This window comes from Tinamus guttatus, unplaced genomic scaffold (genome assembly GCF_059628265.1).
Source record: "Tinamus guttatus ecotype Peru unplaced genomic scaffold, ASM5962826v1 Tinamus_guttatus_pri_ptg000240l, whole genome shotgun sequence".
NCBI lineage: Eukaryota > Metazoa > Chordata > Aves > Tinamiformes > Tinamidae > Tinamus > Tinamus guttatus.
In genome coordinates, this window is record NW_028288774.1 from 15,291,257 (window position 1) to 15,310,556 (window position 19,300).

Genomic DNA, 19,300 nt, shown 5'->3' on the forward strand with positions numbered 1-19,300 from the left:
CGGCGCGATGGCGGCGGCGGTGGCGGCGCGGCGGCAGCTGGAGCTGCTGCGGGCGGAGCGCGAGGCCGAGCTGGCGCAGGGCAGGTACCGGGCCGAGCCGGGCCGCGCCGAGCCGGGCCGAGCCGAGCCGAGCCGAGCCGAGCCGGGCCGGGCCGCGCCGAGCCGGGCCGAGCCGAGCCGAGCCGGGCCGAACCGAGCCGAGCCGGGCCGAGCCGCCCCGCAGGCGCTGCCGGCCCTGCCTCCCGCCCGGGGAGCCCCCGGGCGCTCCGTCCCCTCGGCCCCGGCGCAGCCGGCTGTCACCGAGGGGGAGCCTCCTCCCTCCGGGGCTGCTGCCACCCGTGGGGAGCCCCCCCAGGCCCTCCCCCGTGGGCCAGCTCGTGGCTGCAGGGACCCCCTTGGCCTGCGGTCACCTTTGGCATCCCAAACCAGGACCCCCCTTCCTCCTCCTCCTCCTGCAGCATCTTCCTCCTCTTCTTCTTCCCGTTCTTCCCGCTCCTCCCCAGCCCTGCCGGGCAGCCCGTAGCCCTCGCAGCGCGCCCGGGTGCGAGGGGACGGGGCCCCGGGGCCGCGCGAGCCGGTGCCCTCCGCTCCGTCCCGCAGGACGTGGCAGGAGAGCGTCTCGCCGCGGGAGCTGCAGCGCCGCGGGCTCTGCCTGCTGGGGCTGCGCGCGGCCTCGCAGCGCACGGGCCTCTACGGGCGCCTGCTCGTCACCTTCGAGGGCCGCGCGGGCGCCGCGCTGCCCTCCCATGCCCTGGGGTCTGGTGAGTGACGCGCGGGGCCCCTCGGGCAGCCCCGGGTCCGCAAGGGCCGAGCGGCCCACGCGGAAAGGGAGGAGGGAAATTCTCGGCGGTAGAGGGTGGATGTGGAGGAAAACGGCCTTGGTCTCTTGCGGTCACACGGGTCGTGGCGCCCCTTGTACAAAGCGAGCGTTGGTGCTTGTGTCTTTACCTGCCCTTGGGACAGGCAATGAGGTTGTTACCCTTTAATTTCCAAATGGAAAGTAAGCTAGAAAACGAGGTGGATGTGAGCTGGTTTGTCTGGGCGTTCAGAAAAGTTGGGTTCTCCCAAGATCTGTGCAAAACCAGGGGGGTCCTCGGTACAGCCCGGGCTGTGGGGAGCCCTGCTGGTCCCCACGCCAACCTCTGGCGCACGGAGGCCTGAGGGCAGCTGGTTAGCGGCTCCCCGGGGTCTCCTCCCTGCCCGTGGCTTCCTGCCAGCAGGCAGAAGGATCCGGCCGTCCCTCGGGCCGCGCAGACCCTGCCTGGCGGTGCCGCTGGCCTGGGCACCGGGCAGAGCCGCTTCCCGGGCGCTCCCCGTCACGCTCCCCGGCGCCTCCCCTCGGCAGGGGACGTGGTGGCTCTGTACGAGTCGGCGGGGCCGGGCGATGCCCTCTCCACGGGCGTCGTGACGCGCGTCGCCGCCGCCGCCGTCACCGTGGCCTTCGAGGAGCCTCGGGAGGTCCTGCTGAGCGTGGGGCGCGAGGGCTCCTACCGCCTGCTCAAGCTGGCCAACGACGTCACCTACCAAAGGCTGAAGAAGTAAGCACAGCTCCCGGGTGCAGCAGCCCTCCGAAACGTCCCTGCGCTCGTGGTGGGGAGGGCGCCCAGGGCCTGACCTCAGTTTACTTCACTGGTCTTCGTTTCTCTCAGTTCCTGCCTCCTTCCCCCTTAGTCCTCCAGCAGCTGCATTGTCGGAGAAGCAGCCACCTTCTCACTTTGCCTTTCTGCTGAGGAAACCCCTGTCCTTTACTGAGCTGACTCAGCCAGGTGCCTTGTGCTACAGTGCCCCAAACAGCATAAACTTACCTACTCACTTATTGACAATCCTGTCCCTCCTCTCTTCCACCTCCTGCCCTCTGTGTCACCCTCACTTAGGTATTTTGATCCCGTTTTTACCAGCTCTGGTGCTCACTGCTTTCTGTGCCCTGCGTTTTCCATCCAGACGGAAGAAGCGAGTGGCTTTTTGCTGACATGGCTCGGCACAGTCTGACTGTATCCAACCAGAGCAATAAGGGAAAGCAAAAATGCATGGCCAATGTGAGGAACATGTGCGAGGCATGAGGGTTGCTGCAAGTGGGTAGGATCAGTCTGCTTTGGAATAAAGCCCTCAGCTTCCAAAGAGAGGAATCTGTCCACAGTCCTCTGCCATTGCAGTGCAGCGCCCTAGCCCGTAGTGTAGATGGGTATCTGAAGGAATTCATATTGTGCATATCATCTTGTGTTTCCCTTTGACAGGGCTTTAATTGCACTAAGTCAGTACCGCAGTGGTCCAGCCTCTGGTCTGATTGATGTCCTCTTCTTTTCTTCAGAGCCAAGCACCTTCAGTGAAACAAGTAAGGAATTTTTAAAATAAGTGTTGATAGGGTGGTTGTGGGTGCTTTCTGGTTTCTTTCTAGAGAGATGTTCTGGACACTCAGGGTGAGAGGGGACATTTGTGAGCACTCCTCCCATCAGTCCATGTGTCTGTCCCTGCATCTCACAACTGTTATCACCCCGGGATGTGCCAAATGTGTGACACGTCTGCGCTGTGAGCCCCTCGTGGGCACCGAGGCTGCTGCTGTGCTTGGCCTGGCCCAGCTTGCAGGTGGAGAGCTCCTTGAAAACTGCCCCCAGGAATGCCAGTTCCTCTGGTTGGTCTTTGTGCAAAATGTTTTTGCACACTTTGCTCTGGAAAAGACCCCGGGGTTGCCAGCAGGTAGTGACAGTGCACCTGGCAGTGCTGAACAGCTGCTTTTCGTCCTGTTTTGGGAACAGACAGACAGTGTAAAACCCCTGATGGTCACTGGAAGGACAGAGATCCCCCAGCTGCTCAGGGAGCTGGTTTTCTCGGGATACCAAGCTGGGCATGAAGCTTGCAGTATTTGAGAGGGGGCAATTTGCTCGCGAATGTTCCTGAATCTGAATCAGGATTTGCTTGTTTGGCTTTGGGCCCCGTTGCCATCCATAAACTTCTAAGATCAGAAACTGCCAGGGCTGCTTCTGTGATACTGAAAATCCATTAATTCAGCCTTCGTAGCTATTAAGCGACTGTGCAGTTGCCACAGTGTGAAACAGCACGAGAACTCGTGTATTTTTTTTTTACAGCTTTCTGATTATGTTCAGTCAAGTTGGAGTTGTACAGGCTGCCTTGGTTTCAGCACCAGGCACTTCAAACCTCATAGATTAGTTTTGCCAACAGCTGCCTCCAAAACACATACAAGCAGAATCCCCTTGTACTCTGATCTTCCTTGATGGGAGCCTTCAGAAAAGTGACAGAAGAAATTATGCAGCTTATTCCCTCAGAGGAACCCTGGGGAAATCAAAGCCTCCGCCTGCTAAAAGCAGAATGTCAGCAGAATATCCAGTGGCTTGGCAATTGCTGATGAATGATCTTACTGCATCTCTGGAAAGTAGGGAAGTATCTATCTGAGCTGCCTCAGCTGGGGGAAGTGAAGGCAGAGGCAGAATAAATTGCTTAACAGGATCAAGCAGGTTGTCCATCTAAGCCAGGCCTCTGCTGAGGTGCAGAAAACAGCCTTTGCAAGCTCACCTGGAGGGTCTTGCTGTAGAGCCTTGGTGCTGGTTTTCCTCCCAGGGCTCTGTGCTTGCTTTTGCAGCTTGGCTTATCTTGGTTACTGCACTTGGTTTTCCCTAGGGATTTGGTGCATGCAACTGTTCCTTTTTTTTTTCTCTCCCCTGTAGAGTATCCTATCCCTTTTCTTAATACTTCCAGGCTAGTTTTTTTGGTACAATATACCAAGGACAAAGAATTAATGTTAGTGTGAGCCATACCTCTGTAGTTTTAAGCACTCAGCTTAAGATAAGTCAAACCTCTCAGTCTTTTGGCTACCAAGGGCTTTGGGGCAGTCAGGTTTTTAATATTAGATAAAAGAAGTAAACTTCAACAAACCATGTTTCTTGGCAGCTTCTGCTCTGCCTTTTCCCCGTGGTGGCAGAACTGCCTCTCTGTTGAAGAGAAATTCCTTTTCACAAGATTTCCAAGATATGTCAAACTAAACAGAGCTGAATTTTTCCTCTCCCTAGTACTGAGGATATTGATTGCTAGAAACATTCAGCCACATTAGAGAGAGGAATTGCAACGTGATAGGACAGCATGTACCTGAAAACAGCAAAATGCCGTGACAGGGTGAAAAGGCCTTCCATTTGCTTCTCACTATATAGCTTGTTTTTACCGACCAGAAAGAGGTTATACTAGCCAGAAATTAAATAATAACAAGTTTAACTTTACACAGGTCCCGCCAGGTGCCATGAGCTGCCCACTTCCACTGGGTTGGAGGCCAGGGCACTCAGCAGCTTGGCTGAATCACAGTCTCAGAAATGAGAGGTTCCTGCATACGTCTATAAAACCAGATGCCTATAGAAAGGAGACCTATATTAATGCCACTTCAGGCTGCCTTATAAGCTCCACTTCAACCAAGTGCCTAGAAAACTTGGAGTAGGTAACATCTTATAAGCACCATATACAAGAAAAAAACCACACCAACACATGCAGAAAGAAAGATCAAGAGAGAGGCTCAGAATGAAGGAGATCTCTGCCTGGAGAGGGAGCCCTTGTCACTGCCTTTTGGGCAAATCATTGGGAAGAGCCAAAATACCCAGAGAATGAGGAAGCAGGAGGGCCAGCTGGGCTCATAGGCACCCAACCCCGTGTCTGGATTTGGGAGTCTCAGAGGTCAGGAAGTGGTTTGGAACTGGTCAGCAGGCTCACGCATCACTGGGGTGGGTGTCCCCAACAGGGTGACAGACACAGCAGGTCTGCAAACTTCACGTCCTCAAGAAAGAGGCCGCAGGTGCCCTGGCCTTGGCCCTCGGTGCAGTTTGGAACACAGAGCACTCACCTTGAGAGATGGAGTTCCTCGTTCCAGCAGCAAAGCTAGCAGAGCCCAAGCACCCCCTGCTCTGTTGGTGCTTTCTGCACTGGGCTGCTTCCTGACCTGCAGCTTTTAGCCAGGAGGGAGAGGCATCTCCATCTTCTCCAAAAGATTATTCGTGTGGGGTCTCTTCAGGTCATACCCAGAGAGCAGCCCACCAGCCTGGTGGCTTCTGTGGCCTGCTGGTGGATAAACAGCCTGTGGATGTGTTTGGGTTCTGCTGCTGGGCTCTGTTCTGATTTTCTCACCACTGGCTTGCAGCTGCCAATTGCTGCCTCTGGAGGACACGTATTGAAGTCTGCCCTGTCCCAGGAGGCTGCCTGACCTCGGTGCCCGGCTGAGCAGTCTGCTAAAGCTGACTGAAACACGGTCTTAAAGCAGTTAGTGGCTGCTGGCCTCCGACCAGCATATAATTTTGGCTTGCTGAAGAAACCACCACTATGCACAGAAGGATAATGGCAGTGATAGCAATTTCATGCCCTTTTACTCAACTCCAGCTGACTCCCATCATCGGCTGCTGCTAATGTGCACACAGCTGCTCCCCAGTCTCTGGAAGAGTCTGCACGGAGCCTGCCCCTTCCCAGGTGCAATGGGCACAGACATAACTTGTGCTGGGGCAAGTGGGTCTGGGAGAGGGCTCTGCTAAGCTAAGTCCCAGGCTTCTCACCCAGAAGTTAGTTGGCACTGGCTTTCTCATACCATGGCATGGGGGAACGGGCCTTCCAAAAGCTGAGCTCTACCCTGAACAGCGTTGCTGGTCTTGCCAGACTTGGTGGGAAGAAAAATCTGGAAGCATGTCCATAAGTAAGAGTTTTATCTGCTCCGGTTTAGCCTGTGCCCTCAGTGCAGGAGCATTTAGGGCTCTCACAGTGGCCGTCCGCAGGGAATCCCGACCGCGGTTCCGTGCCCGAGCGGGGCTTTGCTGCCGGCAGAGGCCAGCACTGCTCCGGGAAGGGTGCCCGGATTCACCGCCCCTGCAGGGAATTCTGCCCGGCAGGCCCAGCCCCACGCTGCAGGGGAGACCAGGAACCTGTCAGAACCTGCCCGGAGCAGCTCAAGCTCCGGGGTTGGCTGCGGTGGGGTTGTGCTGCGGGAGGCCCTGTCCTCCAGGAGGGCCCCATCCAACCCGGCTTTCCTGCGGAAGCTCCTTGCGTTGCCTTGAGCCCCAGGCTCGAGCACGCTCCTGCCCCGGGTCACTGTGCGGGAAAGGGCCCCGCTGCCTGGCGCGGGGAGCTGGGCAGAGCCCCGTGGCGCTGAGGGGCCGGCTGGGAAGATCCGTGCGCATCCCGAGCCAGGGCCAGCCCCGCGCGGAGCCCGGCTGCCGCTCGGGACGGGAGCGCGGAGGAGCCCCGCTCCGGCAGGCGGCGGGAACGCGGGATGCGTGTGCGCGGGAAGCCGCTTCCGGGCTCCTCCGCCAGCACGGAGACATCAGTGACTCCCACGCGCCAGCTGCTCCTCCGTGGGGGAAGTGCCTCTCGGGTTGGGATTTCATTTCTTTTCCCGCTGGCCCGGGGGTGCTCACCCTTCTCTCAGTCCCCAACGCACCATCTAACCTCACATTATCCCCAGATAAAGCAAGCAGCAAGCTGCAAGGGAGAGACAGCGTTAGTCTTGTGTCTTCCCTGCCCAAACATCCCTTTTTAACTCCTTTAGGTTACTCTTTTCCCCCCAGACATCTCATTTGATTGCATTGCTCCAAAAGTCAGTGCACCAGAGGTTACATGGGAGCTGCACGTCAGTTAGCCTGCTTAAAACCCAAGGAAGCTTTTAGAAACCTAAACACAAAGGTAAAGATAGATTAAAATATGCTCAGAGATTGGTCTTAATATAAACTTTGGTGGAAACATTATTTTCAGTAAAACTCAGTTTAATGAGTCATCTCTGCTGTAATTAACTCACCATAATGAGCAAGGAGATTAGCAGCAGCATTATGTGGGATGAGAGTATGGGTTCAAATTAGATAAATCTGCAAGTTAAAAAAAAGGCTAGTGAGAATCCTGTTTTTTTTCTGCAGTGAGTCCTACCATCTTGTAATGACATTTGCATAGTCTTTCTCGTTTTTTTTTTTTTTCCTTTCTGATTGTTGGGAAAAAACCCTAATTTTAGTTTTCATCATTTATAATGGTTATTTGTGTCTTCTCCTCCTGTTTCCCTTCCAGTTACTGCTGAGTGATACAAGACTGTTCTTTTCAGCTCACAGACTCTGTAGTTTTTTTGCTGCTTTTTCCCCTAGCACCACATTAGGTTTGTTACCCAGAAGAGCAATGATTCATGTGAAAGATCAGCTGCTTCCCCCTGTTTTCATTGAGGGTTTATTGTTAATTATTCTGACTTAACTTCAAAGTAACCCCAGAGGATCTCCCCTCTCTATGAAGCCCCATGAGTAAATGCCTCTTTAAGTGCTGCAAGGTGTTAACACAGAGCAGCCATGATCAAAACTGAGCACTTGCTCCTTCCGAAGCACAGGCAGGTAGGAAAAAGAGGGAGGAGGAGGGGTGCAGGATGGGTGACCCGCACGGGTAATTCATCCTGAAGGCAAAGTGAGCCTTAAGGCTCCCTGCAGTTCGCACCCGTGCTGTCCCCTGGGTGGTTCATGGTGTGCCTTGCTCCCCCGGGTGTTGCTCTGGGGTTGATTTGGGGCAGGTACAGGCGTACCCTGCTCGCGTGCCTGTGTTGGCGCCCTGCGTTCAGGAGAGGCCTGAGCCGCCCCGCGCTGTCTCCGCAGGGCCCCTGCAGCTGCACAACGCGGCGCTGGACGCGTCGCAGAGGGAGGCCGTGTCCTTCGCGCTGGCGCAGCGGGAGCTCGCCATCATCCACGGGCCGCCCGGCACCGGCAAGACCACCACGCTCGTGGAGATCGTCCTGCAGGCCGTGCAGCGCGGCCTCCGCGTGGGTACCGGCGCGGCGCAGCGCGGCGGGGCGCCCGCGCGGCGCGCTGAGCCGCCCGCGCTGTCCCCGGCAGGTGCTGTGCTGCGCCCCGTCCAACGTGGCCGTGGACAACCTGGTGGAGCGGCTGGCGGGCGCCGGCGCGCGGCTCCTGCGCCTGGGGCACCCCGCGCGCCTCCTGGAGCCGCTGCAGCGGCACGCGCTGGACGCCGTGCTGGCCCGCGGCGACGGCGCCCGCATCGCGGCCGACATCCGCAGGGACATCGACCAGGCCTTGGTGCGTGGCCCCCGGCGCGTCCGTCGGCGAGAAGCAGCCCCGGCGCTGCCCGGGCGCCCTGGCCGCGCTCGCCTCCGCCTGCCACGGAGGGAGCCGCGGGCGGAAACGCTCCTCCGCGTCAGAGCAGCCAAGTCCCCGCGGCCGCTGCCGCTGCCGGGGAGCTGCTGTGGGGCTCAGCTCCCCCGAGCTGGCCTGGCGTCCTTGGAGAGATCCTCTCCGCCGGGGGAAGCATCCGCATCACTATTTCACTGCCTAATTAGCTGTCTGGCTGTCCTGATGCTCCCTCTCCCTCCCAGCCGCCTCAATTAGAATGCAGACTACGCTATAAAAACACATCCTTAATCTCTTCTTTTGTAATCTAATTTTCTTAAACTTAATTTAAGAAGTAGCTCTTTCACTTGAGATAACAGCTTCTGAGGTTAATTGGACTCCCCCCTTCCCCTTCTGGGGGCAGCAGCGTTCAGAAGCGGTTCTGCAGCTGCATCCAGCTTGAGAGATCCAGCATCTCCCATCCTGATGTGCTACCTTGCCTCCAGCCAGGCCTAGAAACTGCCTGTCTTACCTCGGTTCTTCTGTTTTACAGGCGAAAACCAAAAAGGCTCAAGACAAGGGAGAACGGAGCCACTTTCTCAGTGAGATAAAGGTGCTGAGAAAGGAGCTGAAGGAACGCGAAGAAGCTGCCATGACCGCAGCCCTTACCCATGCCAGCGTCATCCTTGCTACGAATACAGGTGAGAGATCCCCTTTCTCATGCAGTACCACCCATGTTAGAGCAGCAGGGGCTTTTTCACGTGTTACATGGACCTCAGGGCTTCCCGGCACTCGCTGGGGTGCAGGTGGTCGGTTGGTTTTGTAGCTTGCCCGAGTGGAATAAACCACGTGGGATTTAGGGAGCTGTAGGCACATCTGCATCTATGTGGAGAGGAGTAGCACCAGTGCAACCAAAGGGAAAACACAAATTCTTAACATTTTACACACGGTAGAGAGCTTTTCTTGATCACACACACAATATACCAGAGCCTGGTTATAATCTTCAGATTTGGTCACACAGGCGTTATTTGCTAAAGAAAAATGGAATAATTCTAGGTTATGAAAAAGAGCATCACAGGGCATCCACAAGGCACTGACATGGAGGCTTAAGTGAGAGAGAAATCCTTTCATCGTGTTATTTGTTGGGAATTAGTCTCTTCCTCCTGTAACTTTGCCTAAAAAGGAGGAGGAGAGCTGATGTTTCTCTCTCTTTTTTTTAGTAGCACCCATATTTTGCATTGGTCAGACAAAATCCCCTCCTGGGGCTCTGGGGCTTGCTAACCATTTTTACAAATCTATTCGGCAGAAAAGTAGTGGGCAAACAGATAAATAAAGGGATTCTTGTGTTTTCCGCAGTTGCAGCAGTCTCGGTGTTTGTCTTGAACTGCCTCGTTCGATGGGACTTATTTATGCAATCCAAACTGCTCTGTTGCTAGGCTCAGCAGAGGGAGAATTTAATCATGGCAACGCACAGGGATACCAGTGACCTTTAGTTAATGGGGGCTCAATAAAGTCCTGTCTGTAGGGCTGGGAGGGAGCAAACATCCGCACAGTGTTTGCCACGGTGCTGCAGTCTCCTCTTAGATGGAGGGACCCTTTTTATTAAAGCCTTTTCCTTCCACCTGCCACACTGCAAACTGTAAAAGCCGAGTTCGAGCTGCGTGTGCCTTTTGACCAGAGGCAATTCATATTATGTTTGGAGGGGAAAAAAAAAGGAAGAAGTGTCTCAGTTGACAAACTGTAATACCTGACCTGTTGCAAAGCCGTAGGGGCAGCAGGATTTACAGCAGCAAAGCAAAATCATCCCTAATCAGAGCTGCTCTCAGAGCCACGCTGCAATAGCAGAGGAGCTTTTGAAAGGGCATTTCTGTAAATGCTGTGAGCAGCAGTCTCCTTGCCTGGCTCGCTGGCTTCTTACTCACTCCTGGCCTCCTTTTTGTTATTAATGGCCGTGATGTTTTTGCTGCCTCTCAAACCTGTAGTTCCGATCAATGCCCGGATCAATACCACGTTGTGCCTGGATTATGGCAGGCCCTTTGTGCGGGCTGAGGAGTTTGGCATTACAGAGACGGACGTGTCCCGTGTCCCGTGTCCCGGCCCGCGGCTCTGCTCGCTGCGCGGTTTCGTTTGCAGCCGCGGGCAGGAGGGAGGCGGGTGCTCGTTTTGCTGGGCTCCGGCGCTGGGAATCGGTCGGGCACGTTGTCGTGCTGCTCTGCTCATCGCGTGTGTCGCTGGCATTCGCAAAGCTGCTTGGAAGCTTCAGGCCCAGGTGCCAGCGCAAAAAAAGGACAAGCAGAAATTGGCAAAAACTATCCTGGCATATACATATAAGCGCATATACATTTGGCACAGGCTGGAGAAGGGAGCTGGAAAATCCCAGCTGGGAAAGCCCACCCTCCCTCCCGCGCTCCCGGTGGAAGCGCGCGCGATCCGCGCCGCGAGCGCTCCCGGTGCCGAGCCGGGTCCGTGTTGTTTTCCCAGGCGCCTCCTCGGACGGGCCCCTGCGGCTGCTCCCCGAGGGGCACTTCGACGTGGTGGTGCTGGACGAGTGCGCGCAGGCGCTCGAGGCCAGCTGCTGGATCCCGCTGCTCCGCGCGCCCAAGTGCGTCCTGGCCGGCGACCACAAGCAGCTGCCCCCCACCATCGTCTCGCACAAGTAAGTGGCTTCTCCCACCTCGCGCCGCTGCTGGCCGGGACCCCGCAGCGCTCACGCAAAGGAGGCCTCTCTGAAAGCTCCCTGGTTAGCCAGTGAAAACCACCAGCAAGCGCAAGCTTCAGAGTGGAAAAAGTGTCAACGAGCTCCCGCTGGAGTTGCTGAGACAACACGGCTTGATAGGCCCTCCTACGTAATTGCAAATATCGATCACTTAGAACAGGTTATTCCAAAAAGCCTAATTAGTTTTCATTTAAGCTCCTTTAGATACAATTAGCGCTTTTATTTTCAACTCTGGGCCCGGGTGGTGACAGTCGCCACACGAGCGGCTTTTCCGACCGCGGTGCTGGGTGCACGGGCGCTCCGCGCAGCCCCGCTCCGCCGGGACACGGAAAGCCCAGGAGGCGGCAGCGCCTCCGCTGCGGGGGCAGCCGCGGGCACGTTGCTCCTGCCCGCGCGGCCGGAGCCGCTTGCAGGGCCTCATTGAGGAGCTGAATCCCCTGCCCGCTCCCTGCCCCCATCAATGGGAAGAGCGGAGCGTTTCCAGGGATGATTCACACGGAGAAAAGCAAAGCCTCCCGCCTCCCTGCTTCCCTTCCTCCTTTGATGGCAGCAGGCCCACAGTGGGTGGACTCCTATTTTGAGGGCCTCGGTGAAGGGTCTAAAGTTAGCCGGGATGAATCCAGGCTGCCAGAAGGGCCGTCTGCTGCCATGGGGCGCGCGGCGTGGGTGGGAAGCCCTTCCGGAGCGGGAGCGCGTTGCGCCTCGCGGGCGCAGGCTTCGCCGCACGACCCGGAGGGGAGCCCCATGCGGGCCCGCAGCTGGCAGCAAAACAGGAGCGCTGCATCGTAGGCGCTGAAACATGATGCTGAAGCTGCTCGTCCCCCCAGCCCCGCTGACGAGACTCTGCCCATCCTTACGGGGTTGTTTTCCCACGAACCAGCCTGTCCTCCTGGTTTGCGTCGCTCGGAGGGCCGGGGGCTGCCCCACGGGCACCTTGCGGTGCGTTTGCCCAGGTCGTGTCCGGACCGGACGCGTTTCTCCAAAAAGAACCCGCGGCGGACGCGGGCGCCCCTCGGCTGCCCTCTCCCGAGCATCCCGGCAGCGTCGGGGCTCCCGCTGCGCTGGGCCCCGGTCCCAGAGCGCGGCTCCGTGTCAGGACGACGCTTCCTGCTGCCTGGCAGGAACATTTGTTCTCCTCGTTTCCATTTTAGTCCTCGTTCAGTCTTTTCCTGTCATCCCAATTTGTCTCCAAGGTAGGAGGCTTTGGTTGATTTATTTATTTTTGCTCTTCAGGTGTCTGCAGAGGGTTAACAGACCCCTTCCTCAGGAGCCTGGGTATCTTTAGCAGTCCCGTTTGGCTGAAATCCCTGTGCCAGTCCCCCATGGTTAGGAATTGGATACTTTGCACATCAAGCCCAAACAAATTTGCATTCAGTCCATCACTCAGTAGCAAATACCAGCCCTTGGTTTTCTTTGGTAGCCTCCGTGTAGGGAAATAGCAAGCTGCTTTCTTCCTTCGTATTTGCTCTGACGGCTGTTTGTACTTGCAAGGCTTTATGGAGGCAGTATCCAGAGGACAGGGGTGTCCTCCAGCACTTCCCCTCCATCTGTGAAGCCTCCCAGCCCTGCCCCAAGTACAGCTCCAGCATCCATGGGAGGTTTCCGATGCTGCAGGAAGTAACTGTGCTGGCACCCGGGGTTTCAGGCGCTGCACCGGGGCCGAGCTCCAATAACGACACGTTTGGGTGCCCCGGGGAGGCTGTAGCAATGGGAGCACGTTTGGTACCCGGGCCCCGTTACGGGCAGCGCCTTCGCCCGCAGAGGGACGAGCCCGGCACCGAGCCCATCGCTCGGGAGCGACGTCTCGGCTGGGCTCCCGACCCGCTTCTGTCCCCGCAGGGCGGCCGCCGAGGGCCTCTCGCTCAGCCTGATGGAGCGGCTGGTGGAGCGCTGCGGGGAGCGCGTCACGCGCATGCTGACCGTGCAGCACCGCATGCACGAGGCCATCATGGGCTGGGCCTCCCACGAGATGTACGGCGGCCGCCTCCGCGCGCACCCGGCCGTGGCCCAGCACCTGCTCAGGTAAGCGGCCCGCGCCGCGACGGCCCCGCACCGCGCCGACCCCGCACCACGACGGCCCCACACCGCGACGGCCCCACACCGCGCCGGCCCCGCGCCACGACGGCCCCACACCACGACGGCCCCACGCCGCGGAGCTCGCAGGACCCTCCTGCAGGAGGGTTAACCACAGCAGCGGTTTAGCCACGTGGATGTAATTCCAGGACCGGCGCTCTGCAAAACGCTCCCCTTAGTCGCTCCCCTTCCTTGCCGCGCTCCTGTGCTGCATTTCGTCCTGCAGTTGAAGAGTATTAGCTGATAAAGAACCCCAGGCGGAATGGTTCAAAACCCGTAAAACTGGAAGCTTATCGAAAAGCTGGAGTTCGCTGACTTTGTGATTCTAATGAGCTGGTTTATTTCTGTAGCTGATGGAGGAAGGAGTGTCCCACTTTCTCCCCAGCCCGCAGCGCGGCTGCGTCGCCCGCGCAGGGCCCGATCCTGCCCGCGGTTCCCTCCGCCCCTGCCCCCAAACCTGCTCTCCCACAACCCGGCCGAGGCCCACGCGGGCGCACGCGCCATCCTGGGGGGCCCACGGGGGCTTCCTCAGAGCGCGAGCGCGCGTCGCTGTTGCTGGTGCCGACGCTTTGGTTGTATTTGTGACCCTCTCAGTCTACTACCAGGCATAAGCCAAATGATTTGCTTTATCTGCTTCCTGAGCAAGGAGTAAATAGGCTTCAACTCTTTTTTTCTCCTAAGAAAAGCTGACTTAAGCAGAAGTATCCCAGAGGAGGCTGGAAAAGGCCCATTTGCTCATCCTAGAAGGTGGTCAGAGCTTTGCCGATAGCTGCAGTCGCAGCCCTTAACGCTCAAACACCGGGTTTGCTGCTGCCCGTCTCCTTCCCAAGGGCTGGCAGGCGATGGCCAAGGAAGCGGATGGTGCCAAACGTGGCCCCGTGCGAGGAGGGGGAGGAGGATTTTTGTCTCTGCTTTATGCATTCAGAGATCTCTCACTGGAGGAAGACGTGGCGCTGCTTTTGGTGAGAGGTGAATGCCGGATAAGGATGTCCACGTTTTGGACATCCTTGGATCCTTTGGACATCATTGGACAGCCAGTATTTTCCTGGGTGCACTTGGAGACCTTCCCTTGCTGGAGCCAGATTCCCATTCCCAAAAAATCTCTTCATCCACTGTCCATGGGGAGATCCTTGGGGCTCAGTTACTCATCTTTATAGATCACCATGACTGCGAGCAGCGTGCCCATATCTGCTTTTAGGCGCCTTCCACCAGCAAAAATAATTAGCATTAACAGCAGGGAGGGAATGCCCAGCTAGAATTAACCCGATTCCTGATAATTAGATTTGTGTTTTATCAAAGGAGGGGAACTTTGGTATCCCGCAGCATCTTGTTGAGGGTGGAGTATTTCCACGGGGCAAAGCCCTTCTTCCCAGATCTGCCTTCCTTCTGAAGCAGGCAGCCCAGCACGTCAAATCCCCACACACCCTCAGGCTTGAGTTCAGGAAGCTGCTAGCAGCGTTTTCCACATTTCAGATCTGACTCATTCCCCTGAGAAAGGTTTGAAAAAATCATGAGCAGTTTCTGCTGTCAGGCTTTAATCTAATTAACGTGCCAGGCATCCCCTCTCTTCGCACGTCTCTCTCGATGCTGCCATTCCCTCTCTGGAGGAGGGAAGCGGGGGAAGGACCCGCAGCAGCGCCTGCCCCAGAAGACCCTCCAGAGCCAGAGCATCCCTTGGTTGCGATGTGCAGATTCCCTGGCTCAATCCCAGAGGGAACACAGGGTCCCCAGGCACCTGGATGCAGCGTCCGGCTGCAGCGCCCACGTGGTTTGTGATTACAGGGCAGCTGCAGCAGCAGACCCGGGTCTGCAGCACCGGGGAGAGCGGCCTCGTCCACGGGGCCCAGCAAAGCGCTGCGGAGCTTTCCCTCCCGCCGTGTCCCTGTTTCACACCCTCTCGATGGGCTTTCCAGTCCCCCCTCCATCTCCCATCCTCTTCCTCGGCTCTGAACTGGGAAAGACGTGCCTGGAGGATTAAAACATGGATTATTAATTTGGAGGGGGATGGAAATACAGCGGCTCCCGATGTCAAAGTGACATGAGAGCTCCGCTCCTGTGGGGGTCCCTGTGCTCCCTCCTCGCCCCCCGGCAGCTGAATCCCCGTGGATTCCCCTGCCGCATCCCGCACGGTTTGGTATCCCCCCTCCCTGAGCCCGTCCGGCAGGACGGATGCCTGCGTTCCCAGGCCTTGCTTTGGATGGGCAGGGAAGCTCCCGGTGCTGCCGGCCGGGTCCCCGCGGAGCCGCAGCGTCCCGGCCGCGCTGCCCCACATCGCGGCCTTCCTTACGCCCCGTCCGCGCCCCGCGCAGGGACCTGCCGGGCGTCGCGGCCACCGAGGAGACCACGATCCCCCTGCTGCTCATCGACACCGCCGGCTGCGGCCTCTTCGAGCTGGAGGAGGAAGACGAGCAGTCCAAGGGCAACCCAGGTACCGACACGGGGGCGGCTTTGGCAGAGCAAATCAACGGCCCGAGCGCCCGGGCCCCTGGCGGGCTCTGGCCCCGCCGGCCCCTCGGCGGCACTTCCCAGCGCCCGCCTGCTCTGTGCTCTAGGCGAGGTGCAGCTGGCCGGGCTGCACGTCCAGGCGCTGGTGGAGGCCGGGGTGAAGGCCCGAGACGTGGCCATCGTGGCGCCCTACAACCTGCAGGTGAGCCGAGGCGCCGTCCCGCGTGCGGGGCAGCGCGCCCCACGCTCCCCCAAAGCTCCCTGACGCACATTTGTTTCTCCAGGTGGACATGCTGAGAGAGCACCTTTGTGAGAGGTACCCCGAGCTGGAAATTAAATCTGTGGACGGTTTCCAGGAAGAGAGAAGGAGGCGGTGATCCTGTCCTTCGTGAGATCCAACAGGAAGGGTAAGAGGCCAGCGCTGGAACAGTTGCCTCAGGGGAGGTCGCTCATCATGTTGCTGGAGGCTGTGGGGTAATTGCAACTCTGGGGGCCTCTGGCACTTTACTCTGAAAGGCTTTACCTGAACGAACCTTCCTTTTCAGGATATCTATTTTTAAAACTATTACATTTGCTGTCATGATTGCAGAGGAAAGCTCCCGTGCCAGGGGACAGGTAAAGAGGAAGGCAGTACTGCTTAATTTGAAGGTTTCTGGTCACCAAGACCTCATCGTTATTTAAATCAAGGTCCTAGGTTCGGCAGACACCAGGAGTGCCAAGTCCTCCCCACAAGGGGTGGAAATCTGGGGTTCCTTCCCTGGCTTTGGAGCCCGTTCCAGGTTGCTTCCCCAGAGAGAGCAGCAACTGGCTTACAAGCCATGCACGGAAAAACGCTCCTTCTGGGAGCAAAATCTGGAGCAGAAAATCGAGTTCTTTCCTGTCAGTGGCTGCGGGGAGAGTTGATAGCTGGAGAAAAGCTCCTGCCCTCAAGCCCCAGGGCTCCCTTGGTGGCCCCTGGGTTCTGAGCAAAGGGCTCGTGTCGGGGCTGGAGCGCAGGCAGAGCCCCACGCGGCTCCCTCCCGGCCCGGCTCGCTGCACTTCCAAACCCACAGCGAGACACGTGCCCCGCGGCGCCCTACACATGAGGGGCTGCCTGTGTGCGGAGCGGAGGGAAGCACTGCTGTCTAGCATGAAAAACCCAGGGAAAGGATGCGCGGAAGGAGCCAAGGGGCTTTTTAAGGAAAGCCTGGAGCAAGAAAAGCAGCGCTGGGAGGAGGATGGAGGTGGGGAACAGGACTAAGAATAGTCAATTTTCAGGAGTGACTCACTCACCTTTGCTGGGTGCCTCAGTGGAGCTGTTAGCCTCTGTGAGGGTCTGTGTCCCCCCAGACAGCACACGGGTTTGACGCAGGGATCACTCGTGTTGCAGAGGGCACAAAGCAGCTTCCTGGGTGCCTGGGGGCCCACAGTGCTTGTTAGCACCCTCTTAAAGCCGCCAGAGAAACCCACACATTTTTTCCAATCACATCTCGGCACTCACCAGCTCTTACCGCTTCTCTTGGAGAAAACAGCCAGGGAGCAGAGAGGAGCCTTGGCGAGCGCCCTGCGCACTGGCTGCATTTAGCCTCTGTGTGAGGAAAGCTCGGGGACGGGAAGGCCCAGGCTGCGGCGTGGGGCAGGCGCAGGGAGCCAAGCCCCACAGATGCTGACCCCCCGGCCTCCGGCTGGGCCGGGCCCGGCCGTGGGGCAGGCGCTGACGGCGCCTCGTCGCGTCCCGCAGGCGAGGTCGGCTTCCTGGCCGAGGAGCGGCGCGTGAACGTGGCGGTGACGCGCGCCCGGCGCCACGTGGCCGTTATCTGCGACTCGCGCACCGTGAGCAGCCAGCCCTTCCTCCGGCGCCTCGTCGACTACTTCGGCCAGCACGGCGAGGTGCGCTCGGCCTTCGAGTACCTCGACGACATCGTGCCCGAGAACTACTCCCACGAGGGCCACGGCGAGCGCCGCGAGGAGCCCAAGCCCAAGCCGCAGCCGCCCCCGGCGCGGAAGCGCGACGCGGCGTCGGGCAGAGCGGCCTCGCCGCAGCCGGAGCGGTGCCTCGCAGCGGCGCCGGAGAGCGCGGCGCCGCCGGCCCGCGCGGAGGCGCTCAGGGCGACGCTGGCGGCGTTCGCGGAGGGCGCCGAGGCGCAGCTGGCCTTCCCCGCCTCGCTCAGCCCGCGCGAGCGCCTGCTTGTCCACCTCATAGCGGAGGAGCTGGGGCTGCAGCACGCGAGCAGCGGCCAGGGCCGCCAACGCCACGTCACCGTCCGCAAGAGGCAGCCCGGCCGTCCCGGCCAGCAGCCCCCGCCTCCGCAGCCCGCGGGCGCCAGCGAGGAGGCTGCCGGCCCCGCCGAGGAGGCCGGGAGCAGCGAGGCCTCCGTCCCAAAGCTGGACCTCAAATCTCTGCACCTGGAGCGAGCGCGGCGCGAGGAGGCGAGGGCGGCGCGGGAGCCGCGGGCCGGCGCTCAGCGCGGCGGCGGCAAGAGGGAGCAGCACCAAGGCCGGGGTAGGTGCTGCCCTGTCCTGGGGGGCGAGCAGGGGGAGTCACATTGGAGGCTCCTGGCGTTAGGAGGAGCATCTGCAGGTGGTGCCCTACCCCCTCCCCCTTCCCCGGGTGTCTCCTGACGGTGACAGCAGGTGACAGCAGGGGCTGGAGGGTCTCACCAACCAATTCAGGGCTGACTCCTCTGTCAACCTCTTCTCACGAGTCAGGGCTCTGGCTAGGGGCTGTTTGGGATTGTCTCCACTTCCCTTGTTTTACATGGAGAAAACATGACATTCCTGGTTTCCATGCCCTCCCGCAGGAAAGCCAACCGGAGCAGCCAACGCACCGGAGGACATCGATGCTCTGATCTCGGCCGCCGTCAAGGCTGACACCACCTGCGGCTTCGCCCGCTGCGCCGCCAGCATCGCCGTCCTGGGCCAGCTCTGCCCCCACTGCGGCCGGCGCTACTGCCTGAGCCATTGCGTCCCCGAGGTAGGCGCGTGGGGCGGCGCGTGGGGCGGCGCGGCACCGCCACACAGCGCTTCGCTCCCGCTGCCGCCTGGGCGCTGCTTCCGCGGATGCCGCGTGGGCAGCGGGGCAGGAGCGCGGACGGAGCCGCTCCGGTGGGGCCCGCGCGCACGGGCGCTGCCACTGGGCCCCGTTCGTGCCTGAGCCGCTGCCCCCTCTCTCCGGCAGGTCCACGGCTGCGGGGAGGCGGCCAAGGGCCACGCGCGGCAGCGCGGCCGCGGGCCGGGGGACAAGCCCTTGGATCCAGCCACGAGAGCTCATCTGCAGAGGCGCCTGGACAAAAAGCTCAACGAGCTGAGCGGCCAGAGAAAGAGCAAAAAGAAGGACAAGGAGAAGTGATGCCGCTGTTGCTCTTGGACAACAAAGCTAAATTATTTCTTTGACTTGAAAGGATGAGTGAGGCTAGAGAAACCAAAGAGGCTGTTCAGGGATCAGGATCCTGTGGAGCCAAAGGGGGAAGAAGGGAGCTCTTGTCTGGGCCAAGTAAAGCTGCGAAAGGAGGTGGCCCTGGGGCCTCCCCCACCGCCTGCGACAGAGGGAGATGAGCAGCTCTCCTGATGACGTTCCTTTTATTGACAAGGTCAGAGATGCACGAGACAGGTTGGGGAAGTGCCAATAAAGGAGAATATAGGAGCACTCGGAGCAAGGGGCTGGCGCCGTGCTGTTTCTCTGTGCTGCCACAAGGGAAACGGCTGCGGGCAGCAGCGTGAGGGCAGCTGAAATCGCCTTGAGTCACTCCAAAAGGGGTTTATCCATCCCCTCCCTTTAAAACGTGGCCAGAGGCCTGCGGAGCGGCCGGGCAGCTGCCCCTCTCCCTCCTGCGCCGCGGCGGGCGCCCCCGTGCAGAGCAGCGCAGGGGCTCGTGCGTTCTGTGCGCGATAGCGCCCGCCCCCTCGGCCCGTCTGCCCTGTTAGGCTGCCGAGGACGGGCTTGGCAGCGGCACCGGGGCCAGATGGGGCTCGTCCGAGCGGGGCCCGCGGACGCCGAGGGCTGCAGATGGGCCCGGCCAGCGCC

The 19,300-nt window shown here is 59.3% G+C and overlaps 1 protein-coding gene across 1 annotated transcript; it reads left to right on the top strand.

Annotated features, from left to right (window-relative positions):
- Positions 1 to 7: 7 nt before the first annotated feature.
- On the top strand, positions 8 to 18,736 carry IGHMBP2 (immunoglobulin mu DNA binding protein 2). The gene is given in 16 exon segments (XM_088525924.1): positions 8 to 84; positions 601 to 761; positions 1,346 to 1,538; positions 2,235 to 2,332; positions 7,596 to 7,759; positions 7,833 to 8,033; positions 8,617 to 8,764; positions 10,545 to 10,719; positions 12,619 to 12,801; positions 15,162 to 15,280; positions 15,405 to 15,499; positions 15,582 to 15,648; positions 15,651 to 15,704; positions 17,018 to 17,793; positions 18,083 to 18,250; positions 18,455 to 18,736. Coding segments are annotated over 16 exon segments (2,850 nt in total). The 3' UTR covers positions 18,626 to 18,736.
- Positions 18,737 to 19,300: the final 564 nt, after the last annotated feature.